The 17,750-nt window shown below is 38.1% G+C and overlaps 1 protein-coding gene and 1 long non-coding RNA gene across 2 annotated transcripts in view; one reads left to right on the forward strand and one right to left on the reverse strand.

Annotated features, from left to right (window-relative positions):
* Positions 1-294: 294 nt before the first annotated feature.
* LOC123599025 lies at positions 295-834 on the forward strand. The gene is made up of 2 exons (XR_006712939.1): positions 295-404; positions 643-834. It is a non-coding gene; the product is annotated as an uncharacterized LOC123599025 (long non-coding RNA).
* Positions 835-1,603: 769 nt separating this feature from the next.
* Positions 1,604-17,750, reverse strand: part of OBI1 (ORC ubiquitin ligase 1) — a 41,076-nt gene continuing 24,929 nt past the window's right edge. Inside the window, exon 6 of the mRNA XM_045480081.1 lies at positions 1,604-4,357. Coding sequence (XP_045336037.1) covers positions 2,842-4,357 — 1,516 coding nt within the window. The 3' untranslated portion in view covers positions 1,604-2,841. The remainder of the gene's footprint in view (positions 4,358-17,750) is intronic.

Here is a 17,750-nt window from a genome sequence, read left to right on the forward strand (position 1 = left end):
TTTAGCAAAGTACTTGGTTTCAATAGAAGTTTTTGTTTTGTGTTTACAGTGTGCAAATAGATGTACTTGAAAATACGAAACCACTGTACTTATTATGATATATCAGATTATGGTAAAAGAGTACAAATGAGAATATGTGATTAAAATAAAATCCTGCAGGGGTGGCTGAGTGGCCCAGTTGGTTAAGTTTCTGACTTCAGCTCAGGTCATGATCTTGTGGTTTGTGAGTCTGAGCCCCACATTGGGCTCTGTGCTGACAGAGCTCAAAGCCTGCTTCAGATCCTCTGTCTCCCTCTCTCTCCACCCTCCCCCCTCCCCTCATTTTCTCTCCCTCTCTCTCTCAAAAATAAACATTAAAAAAATAAAATCCTGGAGGTTATTACCTTCAACTGAAAAAGTCACAGGTTTTTTTTTAATTTTTTTTTTTCAACGTTTATTTATTTTTGGGACAGAGAGAGACAGAGCATGAACGGGGGAGGGGCAGAGAGAGAGGGAGACACAGAATTGGAAACAGGCTCCAGGCTCTGAGCCATCAGCCCAGAGCCCGACGCGGGGCTCGAACTCACGGACCGCGAGATCGTGACCTGGCTGAAGTCGGACGCTTAACCGACTGCGCCACCCAGGCGCCCCAAAAAGTCACAGGTTTAATTTAATACATGAAATATTGTTTTAGGAAGGATGGAGCAAGGTTTCTGAAGCAGCTGGGAAATACTCTGGTCCAATATAGACACTAACCCTGATTAGCATTAGTAAATCAGGTTACACATTCTGGATTGCCATGGCACACTGTCAGTTTATACTGGATTAATGAATTTAAAACTGACACATTCATAGTAAAGAAGAGTTACAGACAGAATTAGAGTGAGGCTTACCCCCAAGTTTACTCTGTGATTACGGAGAAAAATTGTAGGTTTTTATATTTAGTGAAATTTCAAATATATTTACCACATTGTCAAAGACACCTAAACTATTAATATCTCTAAGAGTATCCATTAACATATCAAAAGAAAAAATACCACACAAATACTTATTGGAAAACATACATGATAAAATAAAAATGATGCTTTACATTAGCTTTTCTTTTGGGCCCTTATCATTTCCAAAAGTGGAGGGCATGATTCTTCAAATCATAAAACTGATTTGTTATACTTTTATGGTTTTATTGAATCCTTAGAATCTATTATTACAGGGGTCAGCAAATTTTTCTGTAAAAGGCCAAACAGTAAATATTTTAGGCTTTGTGGACCATACGGTCTCAGCGGCAACTATTCAACTCTGCCACTGCAATGCAAAAGCAGTTACAGATATTACGTAAACAAATGAGTGTAGCTATGTTCTAATAAAGACTTTATTTAGAAACACTGAAATTTGAATTTTATATCATTTTTCTGTATTAGGAAGTATTTTGGATTTTCAAAGACCATCAAAAAGCGCAAAAACCATTTTTATAGTTCACGGAACTTCCTTCCACAAAAAACAGGTATAGGCCAGATTTGGTCCATGCTCCATAGTTTGTCAACCCCTATATTATCATGACCAATTAAAAATTACAAGTTTTACTGGTCTTTATAGGCTAATTCAATATCTGAGACACCATCAAGGATTACAGTGCTTATGACATCCTTTATTCAATTCACATAGAAAAGCATGCAGTATTAATGTAAAACAGTACAGTATTAATGTAAAATGTTCAGTGCACATTAGATAAACAAGTCATTAGCATACAAACCATTTTGAAAGGCCTATATAGGCATACCAAACATGTTTAGAATATACTTTTTCGGAGCCCAAATTAAAAATTGTGCTTAGCTCACCTATTCTCATCTCCTTAACATTCTTCATGAAAAAAATTTTTATCCTACATAAAAGATATTCTATTAGCCAACTAAAACTTTTTCTTCTTAAGTAAGGAAAACAGTGCAAGCAAGAACGCTACCATGCATACAGTTTCCACAAAGAATAGTAACATGCAAACAAGAACTTGATCACTCCAAAAAAAGCTCCACCAGGATAAAAGTGGATCAAGAACTTGGCAAAGGGCGGTTCTGCACCTGTGTATCTGGAACAATAAAGCTACCATGTTTAGGATCCTCCAAACCCAACTGTTCTGTGCCTTCTTTCCAAAGTAGGCTCAATTTCTGATTTTCGACGCACACAAAAAGATGAGCAAATGAAAGCTACCCGATATAAAACAAATATTTTCATATACAAAACGTATTCTTTCATACTAGCAAAATGTTTTCACAAAAACTGGACAAAACACAATGTTAAAAACGCAAACATACATAAAACCTAAAAAAAAAAAAAAAAAAAAAGCAAATGAATACTGGACTAAGCTTAGAGTGCTATTTTTCCACCATGGCCTTGCCTAAAAGTTGGGCCATCACTAAACATAAATAAAAAGGGGCAGGCAAAATAACTTCCACCCAAGGAAAGCTTTAAAGAAACTCAAGTGTCTTATAAGCAGTGTGTAGACAATATGAAAAGTTTTATTTAAGAAATCCACATTCTGAAGACAACTGAGGCTCATTTACAGGCCACTGTATCTAACAGCTAAATCAAGACTCAAGAAAACAAAATACACCCAAACCAGATACATACAATATTCATTAAAAGAAACCCTCTCCCTACCTTTTCTGATTAAAAAGATCCCCAAATGAAAATGAAAAAGGACAAATTCTTTAAAAGTATTCTGGGTACAGGCTAATTCACCATTCTGACTTGGCACTTGATTACAGATTATCAATTCAAAATTGTACAGAACTTTTATGAGGGAAAAAGTAACTTTAAAAACTTATATTCCTCTCAGGACGAAAACACAAATGACACCTTTCTAATGAGTCAACTTTTCGTTGCTTTTGATGGGCTGGCATTGGAAAGACTGCTCTGGATTTTTCTTTTCGTTGACTGATTGATATTTTTATTCCTCTTTTCAGGCACAAAAGAAGTAGACCAAGGAGACTGAAGGTGGTTATGAAGACCATGCATCTCTGAGGTCATCTTAAACAAAGATGATCCAAACCTCTGATCTTCAAATAGCCGGTGTGAACTGCTTAACAAAACACCCTGGGAAAACTCAGTCTGAAACAAACAGCTCGGTGGTTTGATTTCATTAGTTCCTGGGTTAGAACTGGTATGGAGTGAAAAATCTTCATTCATTTCTTGGTCAGATGGAGAGAGGAGAAAAAAAGAAGTGGGTTTCCATTCATTTCCATTTTCTAACTGATCAGTAGTTAGAGAACCTTTGGAAAGGTTTGGCTTAGTTCTTTCATCCAACTTATCTGGTTCCTCAAGAAATTCACTGCCTTGAGAGGACTTTGATAACCCATCCAAATCTACTGACTTAAAACCGTTATTACAAGGGCTCTTGCTGTTGTCTGACTCCGACATCATTGAATCCAACTCAGATATTTTGTCAAGGTAAGCTGCGTCCATTGATGCTTCACTGGATGTTCTTGTCCGATTCATTTCAAAACAGCGAATAGAATTCAACCTCTTGGATATGCATGAGCCTGATTTCTCACTTAATTTTAAAGAAATTTCTCCAACAGAATTTGCTATTGTGTTTCCCTCTGAGCTTTCAAAATCCAAGCTCTGGGCATAGCTCGTGGAACAACAATCCCAAAATCCTGTCTTTGAGGAAGTAAAACATTCTGACTTCTTTTCATTTTCACTTCTATCATCTTCTGATGAATCTTTAGTACAAACATTCGAAGAATCACAAAAATCATCAAACACCAATTTTCTGAGATGGTTTGAGTGCTTTTTGGAACCCACTGCTTTGACCACAGAGCTCTCTCTATTTTCTGGAGTACTGAGCTGAAGGCAACTAAGGGACAAAGGAGTACAAGGAGCTGGAAGATCATAAAGTTCTTCATCTTTGTAGGGTATACAATCACTTGGCTTATTACCCCATTCTCTTTCCAAGTAAGTATCCATACTTGTATCTGTCACATCTAACATTATTTCCACCTGTTTCTGATACAGGTCTTTGTTCTTAGAACAATTTGGTTCTGTTTTGCTGGTGCTTTCTTGCCTGGCAGAACTGCTGGAAGGCTTTGGCAGGTGAGAACTTGAGGTGGATGAGCCAAGCTGCTTTCTGGCACCATCACCTTGATTCTTTGATGCCATATCCTCCTCACCGCCTAGGCTCCCCTTGCCATCTGTAGAAAGTGCTCTCTGGCAAATGGAATTTATAGCTTCCTTCTCTTCGCTTGAATTTTTTAGCTGTGCAATCTGAGATTCTAGTTCCTCTATATATTTATCACTTCGTTCCAGGGCTTTCTTGAGGCGATTGGTTTCACGTTCATGCTGTTCTACTTTGGACTGAAGAGCAGCTACTGTAAACCTTCCAAACCTGCAAGGAATGGAAGGACAGTTAACTTTACAGTTCAAGCTTTTTTCTTTCTTTTTCAAAGTTAAGGGTGCAAACTATGTCAGCCCATTCTAATTTCACATACCAGTGACCTTTCAGACCAGTCAATGGAACAGTTCAAAAGCAATACCAGACAGATGTAGTATCTTCAAAAAAGAGTTTCTGCACTGTATGTAATAATATGCATATGATAATACTGGCAAAGATCTCGTAGGATACTTTTGTGGTCAAGTAAGACTAGTAATGGCAGAGAGGCAGAAACTCACTGCTGACTTCCCTTCCAAGAGCTAGCTCTATCAATTCAGCTCATATATGCATGCAGGGTTATCCCCTAAAACAATGGCAAAGATTTATGATAACATTTGAACAGTGGTCCACATCTTGAAATATTTACATTCAATCATTTTCCTATCGTACAGCAGTGTTTTACAATACATTTCTTGTACAATGTCACCTTGTCAAACATAAAATGCCAATTTGAAATTCAGAAATCTTAGCAGTCCCAGCAGGGGTGGTTTTAAATACTTATTTGGGCCCTTTCAATTATAGCCACCCTTGATCTGAAGCTTTTACTTGGCCTTCTGAACACTGGGCTTTAATTCATTTCATTTCTACTTATTTTTGGCATTTTACAACTGTGTGGGACATCAAACTCATTTCTTCCAACTTTGAAATACAAAGTCAGTACCTGTGGTTCCAATATATTACGCATAAAAACATTTTTACATTTCCTGGAAAGGAACATTTTGGAGAGTAAATGAAAAAGAACACATCAAAAATTCACTTCTTTTACTCAGCATTATCTTGTTTTCATTATTCCCTTAAGAATGGGTACTGGGTTCAGCTCAGAAAACACTTCTGAGCACCTAGTATAGGCTCATGGTATTATCCAGAGTGGGGGATACAAAGATCAATAAGACTGTCCCAGCTCCAATGGATATAAAATGTCTACCTTAAATTCCATCTGAACACCAAAGAAAATTCCATCTTTCAAGAAAACGGCTTCTTACAAGCCAATAAACGTAAGCCTTACATTCTAACCCCGTGAAAAATATTTCTTGCCACAGAAGTTCTTTTAAAAAGCCTCCTTTTAATCATCTTTTTGATGACTTAAATATTGATCCATCTTGAAGAATTCACGTCTGGAGGGAATGTCTGGAGGGAAGTATTTGAGAAGGTAACTACTACTACTTCTTCTTCTTCTTCTTCTTCTTCTTCTTCTTCTTCTTCTTCTTCTTCTTTTCAGTTTACTTACTTATTCTGAGTGAGCGACAGAGAGTGCATCTGCATGCGAGCAAGTTGGGGAAGGCCGGAGAGAGAGGGAGAGAGAATCCCAAGCAGGCTCCAGGCTGTTAGCACAGAGCCCTATGTGGGGGCTTGAATCCATGAACTGTGAGATCATAACCTGAGCCAAAATCGAGTCAGACACTTAACCAACTGAGCCACCCAGGTGCCCCAACAAGGTAACTTCTAAAAATTGTTTCTACCTATGGGTTTATCTTTTTCTTCCTTTTCCCCCTAATTATAAAAGTATTACAAGTAAGAAAATGTACTAGGCATTAAAAAAAAAAAAAACATAAAGGAGAGGAAATCCATAGCAACTACCTTTTAGAGTCAACCACTACATGTTGTATGCCTCTCACTCAATGCCCAACACCTTCTCCTACATACAGCCCAATTCATGCTGTAGTTCACTCCGACACAATCCCTGCTCTGGCTGGTCACTAAGAGTAAAAAGTGGGGCAAAGGTAAATATAGATTCATAAAATCTCAGAGTTAGAAAGGGCCTTAAAAGACACGGTACTGAATATTGATCTACTCATTGCAACTAACTGAACTCCCGGAAAGAGCACACTCCCTTCTAAAAAACAAAGCAAAAACCACAGGTATAACAAAAACAAAACCAAATACAATAATAAGCCTCCCTATTTTAAAGACAAAGTTTACTACTATGAATATCTGGTTAAATGAATGCTAGTAGTTTTTCTTTCTTTGTTAGAGACAAATGTTTGGTTTGTAAATGCTATAGTTGAAAGAGCTGTAGTTTCTGTGAGAGAATTTTAAAGAGTGAACAAAGATCTTAAGGACATCAGCAAAAATGTTAGTGAGTTCTTGACTGTAACCACTGTGGCATAATCAAATAACCCACATATTTTTAAATGGAAAAATTGTGTATCATGTTTTTTTAATGCGAACGGCAAAAGTGACAGCCTTAAAATTAGCTTATCAAAAATTTTTTTCTTAAGTGCAATTTTTACAATAAAGGTAAACTCAAATGAAAAAAATCAAACGATTTAAAATCGAATAATGTTACTAGATAGTAAGTCAGCTATTACCAAAGGATGTCCTTGGGAACTCAGAGGCTTACATAAGGAAAGACAAGTGACAAATAAGAAATGTTTCCCAAAATATTTATAGTTTCTTATTCTAGGTTTCAGCCTGGAATTTCAAATATAATGTCACTTTAAGACGCTACATTTGCCCCTATGTTTATTTTTAAATTATGTTTTGAAAAGAAGCAAGTTAATAAATGGTTCTGAGTTGAAGTCAAAAGGACAGCCCTAACCATGTATTGTGTTACTTCAGAGAGAAAGCTGAAGTGCCATGAGAACTAACAACAAAGGCCAGCAATGGAGCACATATGACAGGGACAAGCAAGCAGAAGTCACTGATGGAGCTGGCGGTTTTCTAAAAGGTCACTGCCCTCAATTCCCCAAAGTTCCATTTCAATACTTTACAAGTCTATAATACTCTGAGTGATCAGACCTTTTTACCATGCTAATAAGAGGCTTGTACTGGTGGGCAAACTAACAGAAATGTACAGTGAAAGCCATGGAACTGATCAATTAATTAATCAATCAATGTAATTTGTTTTTGTCTCTCTCTCTCTCTCTCCAATTAAAGTATAAGCTCCAGGAAAGCAGGGAGTTTGGCCATCTTATGTTTACTGCTAGCCCCCTAGAACAACTCCTGGTATACGGTAGTCCTCATTAAATACTTCTTGAATAAATGTTATTTTCTTACTTTAAGATGCATCAATGCCTGACACAGCAAGGCAGAGCCAACACCGCAGGACAGGATGGGCCGAAGGTCTATGGGCCTCTATTACATGTAAGTATTATCAGTTGTTATATTACTAAATTGAATGTTTCATACTTTGGACTGTTTTTCTTTTTTTTTTTTTCACTGACACCAAAGAAAGCAACAGAGGACAACATATACACAGTACAGTTTTGTGGGTTTTTTGTTTTGTTTTTTACTACAGGTTTGCCATCTTATACTCCTCCTTCCAAAACAAAAAACGAAAAAAAAAAAAACAAAAAAAAACTTGCACTTCAACCTTAGCAAAAGAATGGAAACATATAAGACTTTGACATCGTTACTAGGAATTTTTAGCTTACAAAGGTATCTATATTAAATTTGGCAAAGAGAAATTAATCAAGTCATATAGAAATAACAATTAGGACTGCATATCTGATGCGATACTTCCATAAAAGAAGACAATGAAGATAATGGCTTATTTAACTTTGGGTTTTAATACTCTGATTCACACTAATTCCAGATATTTCCAGAGTACATAACATTAAATGAATCAATGCCAAGGCAAGCCGGAGGGAATTCTAACATCATTTACCATACTTCCTTTTCCTGAGCAAATTTCAAAATGGAGTATTTTTATAAACATTCCATTAGAGACCAAAAGGCTTTGATTTTCAAAGTAGCAGTGATGGCCAAAGGCTTCATTATGTCAGAGAAAACCTCGTAAAGCAGTGTGGGAGCTGCAACTGATCTACCAGAAGTATGTTCTGCTAGAATCTAGGAGAAGCGTAAAGGATTTTTCAGCTTGCAATGCTGACTGATATATACATTCTGGATTAGGGCTCCTTGTCCAAAAAGCTACAGAGGTGCAAGATTGTTCCTGTCCCTATTAGCAGTAAGAGAGATGAAAGTCCTATTGGTTTGACCTCTGAGGTATTATAGAGTAGAGCGTCTTTAACAATGAAAAGTTCCTCAGTCCGCATTCTCTCATAGCCCATCACACAGGAGTAGTAAGATGTGCTCAAAGTACCAAAAGACCTAACCTCTAGTGCTATGCTGCCATTAACTATTTGTGAAAACTTGAGCAATTAACTTTGCGTCTCTAGTTCTCAATGGCATCCCCACAAAAGGGATAAATGCATCAAGCCCAGTGGGTTGCTGAGACCACTAAACTTCAGAAACATCTTCAGGACACAGGGCGACACCAGGGAGGTGAATCTGCCTGCCTCCCATGTATCTTTGATTTCACATCTTTCCCTTACTTGCTCGCTGAGGTAGTAACTGTAAAAGAAAGTGAAAGCAACCTTTGGATCTGGATCAGCTTTTATAATCTGGCTTACGTGACAGTTTTCCAGCATAGATATCCTTGCTGTACATGGTTCTTATATGCGTAAATTTCAGTTGCCACAGTTCAGTTAAGTAACCCCAGTCACTTAACAATGTGGTTCACACTTACCACATTATATTAGCTGTGACTAACTGCATGAAACTGCATAAAATAAAAATCTCACTACTCGCTTTTCAGTTCACAAAACACTACATAAATAACAGATGTGCATCAGTGACCAATCAGGTCACTTCTTTCAAAGTCTGAAAGTGATTGGTCAGTCTGCATCTGTTATTCAGTTCACAGACAGACAGTAAAACATGTAGTGCTGCCACATACATTTTACAAGGATGAAAAATCAAAAGACAGAACTGTGGCCAACAAAAACGGTGAACCAAAGAAATGTAAAGTGATCAATGCTAGAAGTAAAACTGGATCCATTTGTAAATATAGTTACTGAAGATCTGACCACAGAAATGTTGAAACTGTCACTATTTGAGAGACCCTAGCAATGCCAGAGGAACTTGGGAGCGGCAAACTTATTGACATAAATAAGAAAAGTAGTTGTGATGAAAAGAATAAAGATGTCTAGAGGAAGTGACAGGCTGGTAAAAAACTTCACATTAAGGCAATATGGAGATATTTCACGACATTGAAAGCATTAAGGATAAAATGTTGGGAGCTGATGCAAACTTAGGAGTATGGCAATTCGTCAAGGCATCAGAAAAGATACTGGCTTCACATCGTAAGTTATGACACAAAGACAAGCACTATTCAGATTATTCTCCACAGGTTTTTTTTTTACAAAGAAATACCTTAATTTGCAATGTTTCTAATGTTTTAAATTGTACCGTGTAAATATTAACACACTAATTAGTTTTACTATTTATTTCCATATACATTTATAACTGATAACAAGAGATTTAATGTTTTGACAAAAATTATCAAAGTTTATAAAGCAACTTGGTTTACTCATTGATGATTAAGATTGCTTTTCATGGTTTTAACCTGAATAGCCTTTTTGTGGTCATACACAACTGTGTAAAGTGAGGATCACCTATACTAAAGGAACAGTTGATATGTAAGAAAATCAAGTAAACTTATGAGTCTTGAAATTTTTTTTTTTGATTTATTTATTTTTGATAGAGAGAGACAGAGCACAAGTGAGGGAGCGGCAGAGACAGAAGGAGACACAGAATCTGAAGCAGGCTCCAGGCTCCGAGCTGTCAGCACAGAGCCCGATGTGGGGCTCGAACTCACAAACTGTGAGATCGTGACCTGAGCTGAAGTCGAACACTCAACCGACTGAGCCACCCAGGCGCCCCAGTCTCGAAATTTTTTTTAAAATAACTACCATTTACTTACCCTAAAAAAGAATAACCCATTCACAGGGGGAATTTTATTGTAGAGTTGCCTGTCTATATAACTGCCAATTGCATATCTTCTCATTCTGAGTTTTAGATATTAGAAAAATATCTTATTTTAAACAGAGGAGAGGTAGGGTTTGGAAGGGAAGAACATCCCATTATTTCTTTCCCATTCCTAAGTATTTTCTTCTAAAGCAAAATTCACCAGTGAGAGATTCCTTAAATTTGCAAACTCCTGTCTTTGATTACACATAACTTAAGTGAGTAGCTTGTAACATGAGCTCTTCAGGAACATGAGTTTTGACAGGAGTGGGAAGAACAGGGAGAGGCCCAAGTACTGTGTTCTGCCTTGTGCTTATGTGTGCAGGGTGGGTAAAGGTGCATATTTCAAGGAAAGAGGGCAGAGAAGACCAGGACTGTAAGAAGCTCAAAACTGTATATGGTGGTAGGGGCCTTTCTCTCACCTGCTTCCAAAGGGTCATCTCTGTGTTCACCCATATCTATCTAGCTCTCGTGTATGTGTCAGGAGGACGGTGGCGAGCATTCTGTCTTTAAACTACTAGGGATGGTGGGGGGCGCCTGGGTGGCTCAGTTGGTTAAATGTCCGACTTCGGCTCAGGTCATGATCTCGCAGTTTGTGAGTTCAAGCCCCGTGTCAGGCTCTGTACTGACAGCAAGCTCAGAGGCTGGAGGCTGCTCTGGATTCTGTCTCCCTTTCTCTCTGCCCCTCCCATGCTCACACTCTGTCTCTGTTTCTCTCAATAATAAATAAACATTAAAAAAAAAAAATTTAAACTACTAGGGAAGGGGCGCCTGGGTGGCTCAGTCGGTTAAGTGTCTGACTTCAGCTCAGATCATGATTTCATGGTTTGTGGTTCGAGCCCTGTGCCGGGCTCTGTGCTAACAGCTCAGAGCCTGGAGCCTGCTTTGGATTCTGTGTCTCCCTCTCTCTCTGTCCCTCCCCCACTCGTACTCTGTCTCTCTCAAAAATAAATAAACATTAAAAAAAATTTTTTTTTAAATACAATAAACTACTAGGGAAGCTCTGGGAAGTGGCCTATGCATTTTTATCTGCTGCTGAGCTGTGTGACTTGCCAGTATTTCTTCAAGAGTTTTCTTTTTAAAGTTAAATACTCCGTTATGAAAATGCTATATTTTTAGAGAATTTATTCATCATAAAAGTATGGTCTATGGCCAATCCTAGACACACAAGCTGGTCCCACAAAAATACATTAAAAATATGAGGCAGACTGAGAGAACAGGAAGCATTCTTCCCTCCAGAAAACTCAAGACAACATTTCTGCTTTCTGGACCATCATCAAATAAAGAAAGAAAGAAACAGCCCATCATCAAATAAATAAATAAATGAAGTGAACTTTTATGATGGAATTTACCAAGAGTAAATGTAATTATAGTAATTCTTTAACAGTAGCCTGATGACTACTGACAATGATGGTGACTAAAATAACAGCAGCAGCCACTATTTATTAAATGTTTACTTGCATCAAGCACATTGCTATATGCTTGTTATAGAAGATCTTTTTTTTTAATGTTTATTTATTTATTTTGAGAAAAAAAGAGAGGTAGAGAGAACATGAAGTAGAGGGGCAGAGAGAAAGAGAAAGAGAAAGAGAAAGAGAGAGAGAGAGAGAGAGAGAGAGAGAGAGAGAGATTCCCAAGCAGGTTCTCTGCTCTCGGTACAGAGCCTGATGTGGGGCTCGATCTCATGAATTGTGAGATCATGACCTGAGTCAAAATCAAGAGTCTGGCACTTAACCAACTGAGCCACCCAGAAGCCCCTATCTTTTTAATTGAATTGTTATGTCAACCTTGTGAAAAATGATGTTATTTTGATTTTAAAGATAAGAAATGAGAAGCTTAAAAAGACTGTCTCTTGTTCAAGGATAGGATTTGAATTCAAGTCTGAGTCCAAATACCATGTCTGAAATCACATGAAGTGCTTGAACATGAGATTCCTTCTTAAGTAATATAAGCACCTGTTTATGTTATATAGTAATGTAAAACACAAGCTAGGTTTGCTGAGCACACAGTTTGTACGTACAGTTAAGAACATTGCTGTAATATTTATTAATACATGCATTTTCTAATAAAACATGGTGAGGAAATACAGAAAGATACAGGAAGTCATGCAGATATGTATGCACAAAATTTATAAATATTTATCAAACACCAACTATGTTCTAGATACAAGCTCAAGAATATTTTTGTAACTTCCAAAGATCATTCGTTAAAGTGGCCTTTCAGGAAACTATAGCACAGACATCACCCTGGCAAATGCCAACCCAAAGACAGTGGCTATTTTTTTTTTAAGTTTATTTATTTATTTTGAGAGACAAAAAGAGAGACAGAGACAAACAACCCCAAACAGGCTCTGCGCTGTCAGCGCAGAGCCCAATGCAGGGCTCAATTTCACGAACCTTGAGATCATGATCTGAGGCGAAACCAAGAGTCAGACACTTAACCGACTGAGATACTCAGGTTCCCAAAAGAGGGTGGCTATTTTAACCTGAGATATGAAGACTAAGTCTGAACCAGAACCACAAATTTGAAAGCTCCATCTTTAAGTGTGCTAACTACAGAAAGTATACATGATCATCTTTCTACCTCATGCATAATCAGCAGGCATCTTCAACTGTAAGGAAACAGCGCTACTTATGTGAAATGAGCAAAATTTTAAATGCAAAATTTTAGGGCCCAAACATCACATAGGTACTGGTCTCAGGGTCTAATATCGAGGCATTAAAAAAAAAAAAAGTACAAACTATATTATGCTGCATCTTAGTTTTAGCACAGAATAGAAAGTGCTTCAACATTTGCAAGAATAAAGAAGTCACAATTTCCCCCTTAAAGAGGTGACATGGAAAGTGGAACCAGATAAAGAAATAAGGCCTGTGCAGCCATCCTTCTTCCCTTTACCTCCCAAAAGTACTGTTTAAAGATTAAGGCACAGTCTGCTTTGTAAGCTTTCAAACAGAGAGCAGAGTTTTGAAATAACAGCTCATATTATTAACACAATTTTAAAGGAAGTTTCGTGTGTGCATGTTTATTAAACTAACCATGCATTTGTAGTTAAAAATCATGATGCTGAAAATTCTTGCTGAGATACCTAGAAATTCTTAACACAAACAATCCTAGTGTTGGGCTGCACACGTAAATTGAAGAGGAACAGAGTCCCTTTTGTAGTCTTTAGAAAGGGCTGACCCATATATATTTAACTGCCTGTGTTGGATAAAACTACTCTTTTTACTGTGGAGTAAATTCCATTTTATTTAGCAAATATATTTCATTTCAATTCCACACAGAAATGCCCCAATTTTCTGCCCCAAAGGAAAAGATCAGCCTTGAAGTTTATGGGACATCAATGGGGATCCCAATCTTTTGTGGAAGGAAACAACCTATGACATGCTATTTCCTAGCTTGTTACAGTTCTAAAAGGAATAAAGGACTTGTATCTTTTCTTAAAATATAATAACCTTAACAACAGCAAAATTTCAATAGTATAAGAGAACAACTATTGTTACATGAAAAAAGCATAATTAAAAATCTCTGGACTAGTAACTACCTATACATTTTTCACTACAGTTAAATAGTTAAATCATTCTCTCACCAGGAGGAACAATCTATAACAAAATAAAACAACACAAAAAACTGTGATCCAGCCGCCTTGTAATTATTATTCATTCTGACGACAGTTACTGAGGACTAAAGTATGCTGAAGGGCCATGAGAAAGGAAAACAAAAGGAGCAGAAGACGTTCTCCTTGTTCTCAAGCATTTCACAATCTTCCTGACAACCGTACTGCTTAGTCATTAGCATGCATTGCAGGCTCCTAAAATATCTTATCAATACAATAAAGACAAGTTGACAGAAAACTGCAGTAACTGTCCATCCCCAATTAGCTGAGTACCCAGAGAAGGGCCCCTCAGGCGGCTGAGGGGCCTGAGCACACCTGGCTGTCACAGTCTGGCCCCAGGGTATCATCAGGCTCCCATGACAGTCTACAAGCTCCCCTTCCGGGAAAACCAAAGGGCATAGCAGAATCAGTCATCAGATCAGGCTAGGGTCAAATACCAGGAATCATGGTGTTTGTCAGAGCAGAATCATGAGAAGCAAAAAAGGCCAGAATAGGTCAAGAAGGGACAATAGCCAAGGCCAATAAGACCAGAGGTGTTGCTGAGGAAGCCGAAAGGCAGGAGAAATCTGAGTGGTACTGGCATGTCTGGAGACAGTTTAGGAAGAGCAGAACTGTGAACCAAAAAGGAGCCTCAGCTCAGAGTCAGCATGGAGACAGGTTGGATGTGCTCAGTTCAAGTACAGAGACTCAAACAAATCTTGTTCAGGAGCCCAGCAACATGGCCTCCTCCTTTCCCCTTTCTTACTCCCAATCTCTAGTACAACTTTGGAGAACTTCAGGAAATCCTTCTGCTCTCCTCATTTGGAGAAAATGCCAAGAATCTTGGATTTCCTATCCTTATAAACTCTTTGTACTTTAAGCTTCAAGAAAGCTCAAAATCTTAATTCCCTGGTTAGTTCCCTCCAAGATGCAGATGGAATATTACAGTATAAGGACTCCTTCCATCTGCCAGGCTCCACAGAAGGACATACACACACACATACACACACACACAAAGACACATCTTCACATACATGTATGTTACACAGATACATATATGCGTGCATTTTTAAAAATATGTTTTAGCTTTAAGAAGCTAGGCGGTAGAGGGGCACCTGGGTGACTCAGTCGGTTGAGTGTCTGACTTTGGCCCAGGTCGTGATCCCGCACTTTGTGGGCTCTACGCCTACATCGGGCTCTGTGCCTACAGCTCAGAGCCTGGAGTCTTCTTCAGATTCTGTGTCTCCCTCTTTCTCTGTCCCTCTCCCACTCTATCTATCTGTCTCCCCAAAATAAATAAACATTAAAAAAAAAAAAAAAAAAGAAGCTAGGTGGTAGATTAACAGCATGCCAGTCATGGAACTGCTCAGTATACCATGTGATCCCTAATAATATAAGAAGAATGGAAATAAGAGGAAAGTATTTCCCCTATGTTAGAAATCATGGAGGGCTTCAGAGACAGAGTGACAACTGGGGAGGAATTAACCAGGCAGAATGAAAAAGGAGAGACTAAAGGGGAGGACCAGTGAAGGTAAAGGAAAAGGCATGAGCAAAGCTGCAAGGCTATGTCACACCATGGTGAATCTGGGCCCCGTGAGTAATTCAGCATGGACAAAGGCTGGAGAGGACAGAAAAAGGCCAAAGCTCAAGTCATATTGTAAAGAGCCTCACATACTTACTAAGAAATTTGAGGACAATGGGGAATCATCAAAGGTTATTACGCAAGGGAGTGAGGTGATCAAATTCATATTCTCAAATTCTGGCAACAAAAAGGCAGATGATTGAGAGTTGAGAGTGGAAAGAAGAGCAATCAGTTGGAATGTTGTTTAAAATAGGCTAAGCAAGAAATCAGGTGGATCTAAACTAGCAGGATGAGGAGATGGATTACATAGACATTTAAGAGGTAGTCTAGAAAGAATATACTGAACAATTAGGCGTAGGATGAGGAGACAGGGTAGAGAAACATAGAGGGCTGAAGTTTTTATCTTAGGCTACCAGATAAGTAGTAAAGCCGTTAAAGAGGATAGGAAGAAAGTAAGAGGATAAACAATCTTTTGAGTGAATGGATAACGGATACAATTATCTAGACACATACCTCTATTAGTTCTTGGTGCTACATATTGTTTCAAGGCCATAAAATTATTTCTGTTAATCCTCCCAAGAACACATCACCCACATTTTACATAAAGAAAATGATGGCTCCAGGGGATTAAGTAATTTATTGAACGTTATTTATCTATTCATTTAATTATTCAACAAATATTTATCAGGCACCTTTTAGGTGCTGGCGTTTGCAAGTGAAGGAAATAGGCAGCAGAGCTTAGAGTTTAGAATGGAGGAGACAGACAACAAACAGACCAAGCAAGTAAACAAACAAGATAAATTCAGACTGATAAGGGCTAGGAAGACAAAAATTCTATAACCTTGGTTCAGCATTAGCTGTGGGCTCTGTTACAAGGGCATTTCAAGTTTTAATTCATTTAACCCTTACTACAACCTATAAGATCAGTACTACTATTGGCCTCATTTCACAGAAGACAAAAAACGGAACTACAAAAAGGTTAACTATCTTCCCCCAAATCACAAAGCTAGTAAGTAGACAAAACCAGAGTTCAATCCTAGGGAGTCTGGTTCTGGAGCCTGTGCTCATAATCACATGCTATCCTGCTTCACCATGCCATGACTGTATTACTATGGTATCCCAATAAGACAGGGTAAGGAAGTAGAAGGTACGAAAGCAGAATGCTTCTTTAGAATGAATGATCAGGAAAGGCCTCTCTGAATCTGATGACAGAATGAGTCAGCCATATAAAGATCTGAAAACAGAACATTCTAAGCAGAGAGAAAAAGTCCAGCATGTTTCAGAAACACAAAAAGGCCAAAATGGCTAGAGTAGGATGAGCTGGGGGAATGGGAATGAGAATGAGAAGCGGAACAGGCAAACATTGACTAGTTTGTGAAGAAACGGATTGTATTTCAGGAAAAAACTGGACAGTTTTAGGTAGGAGACTTATATAATTTGATTTATATTTTATAAAAAGACAATTTCAAGTATGGTGAAAATGAATTGGGTAGGGAAAGGAGGGGCAGAGTGGAAACAGGGAAATCTGAAGCCACGTAATCTGTCTCCAGAACTAAACACTATGCTTTCTGGTGAATTTAAGGTATAGGATCTTGGGTGAAGGTACAAAATAGACAGATGGGAATACGAATGTACAGCTAAGGAAAAAAGTTGAGGCCAAACAAAGATTAGGTTTTATTTTATAATCTCTAACATACAGGTAGATGATTATTAAAGCCATAGGTGTAAATGAGATGACTCAAGGAACACAAATACAGCAAAATGGGAAGAAAGCCCAGGTCATCATCTGTGAAATCTATTCTTTCCTCTTCAGAGCATTTTTTTTCTTATACTAATAACAGGAAATACTGCTCACTATCCAGAGAGTGTCTGGAGCCTTTATCTTCCCTCAGGAGGAGCAGGGGCATGGCGGAAGATTGGTCCATAATGACAAGCCTTGGGGTTGCTATGCAGTAAAAGAGCTGCATGCAGGGAAACTTTATCAAATCCATAGATCTCACTAAAGACACAATGACAAGAACACATAACATTCCTGAATACATATTTATAGAAAGGAAAGCCATTAATCCAATTATAACCAAGTTTTATATTAATGACCTATGGAGTTTTAAAGTAAGTTAGGAGCTGAGGGCAAGAACTGGTGTTCCACTAAAGCCTCATACTAGTGGGCACAACCTCTGCCTAGTGTGCCTAGAGGGGGGGAAAAAAAAAGGCACAACTGAACAGAGAGATCTCAGAGAGAGGGCATGAAACTTTCAAATGCTTTACAAGTCAATTTTTCATATCTCTTCAAGCTAAAAAAAAAACAAAAACAAAAAACACTAAGGAACTCCTAACTCTATCAAGGACAACTCTCCATTTCTGGGCACGGTTTAGGGACAGTAACTGAAGCCAAGGAATTTAGGAACATGAGAAATGTAACACTA

This window comes from Leopardus geoffroyi, chromosome A1 (assembly GCF_018350155.1).
Source record: "Leopardus geoffroyi isolate Oge1 chromosome A1, O.geoffroyi_Oge1_pat1.0, whole genome shotgun sequence".
NCBI classification, from domain to species: domain Eukaryota; kingdom Metazoa; phylum Chordata; class Mammalia; order Carnivora; family Felidae; genus Leopardus; species Leopardus geoffroyi.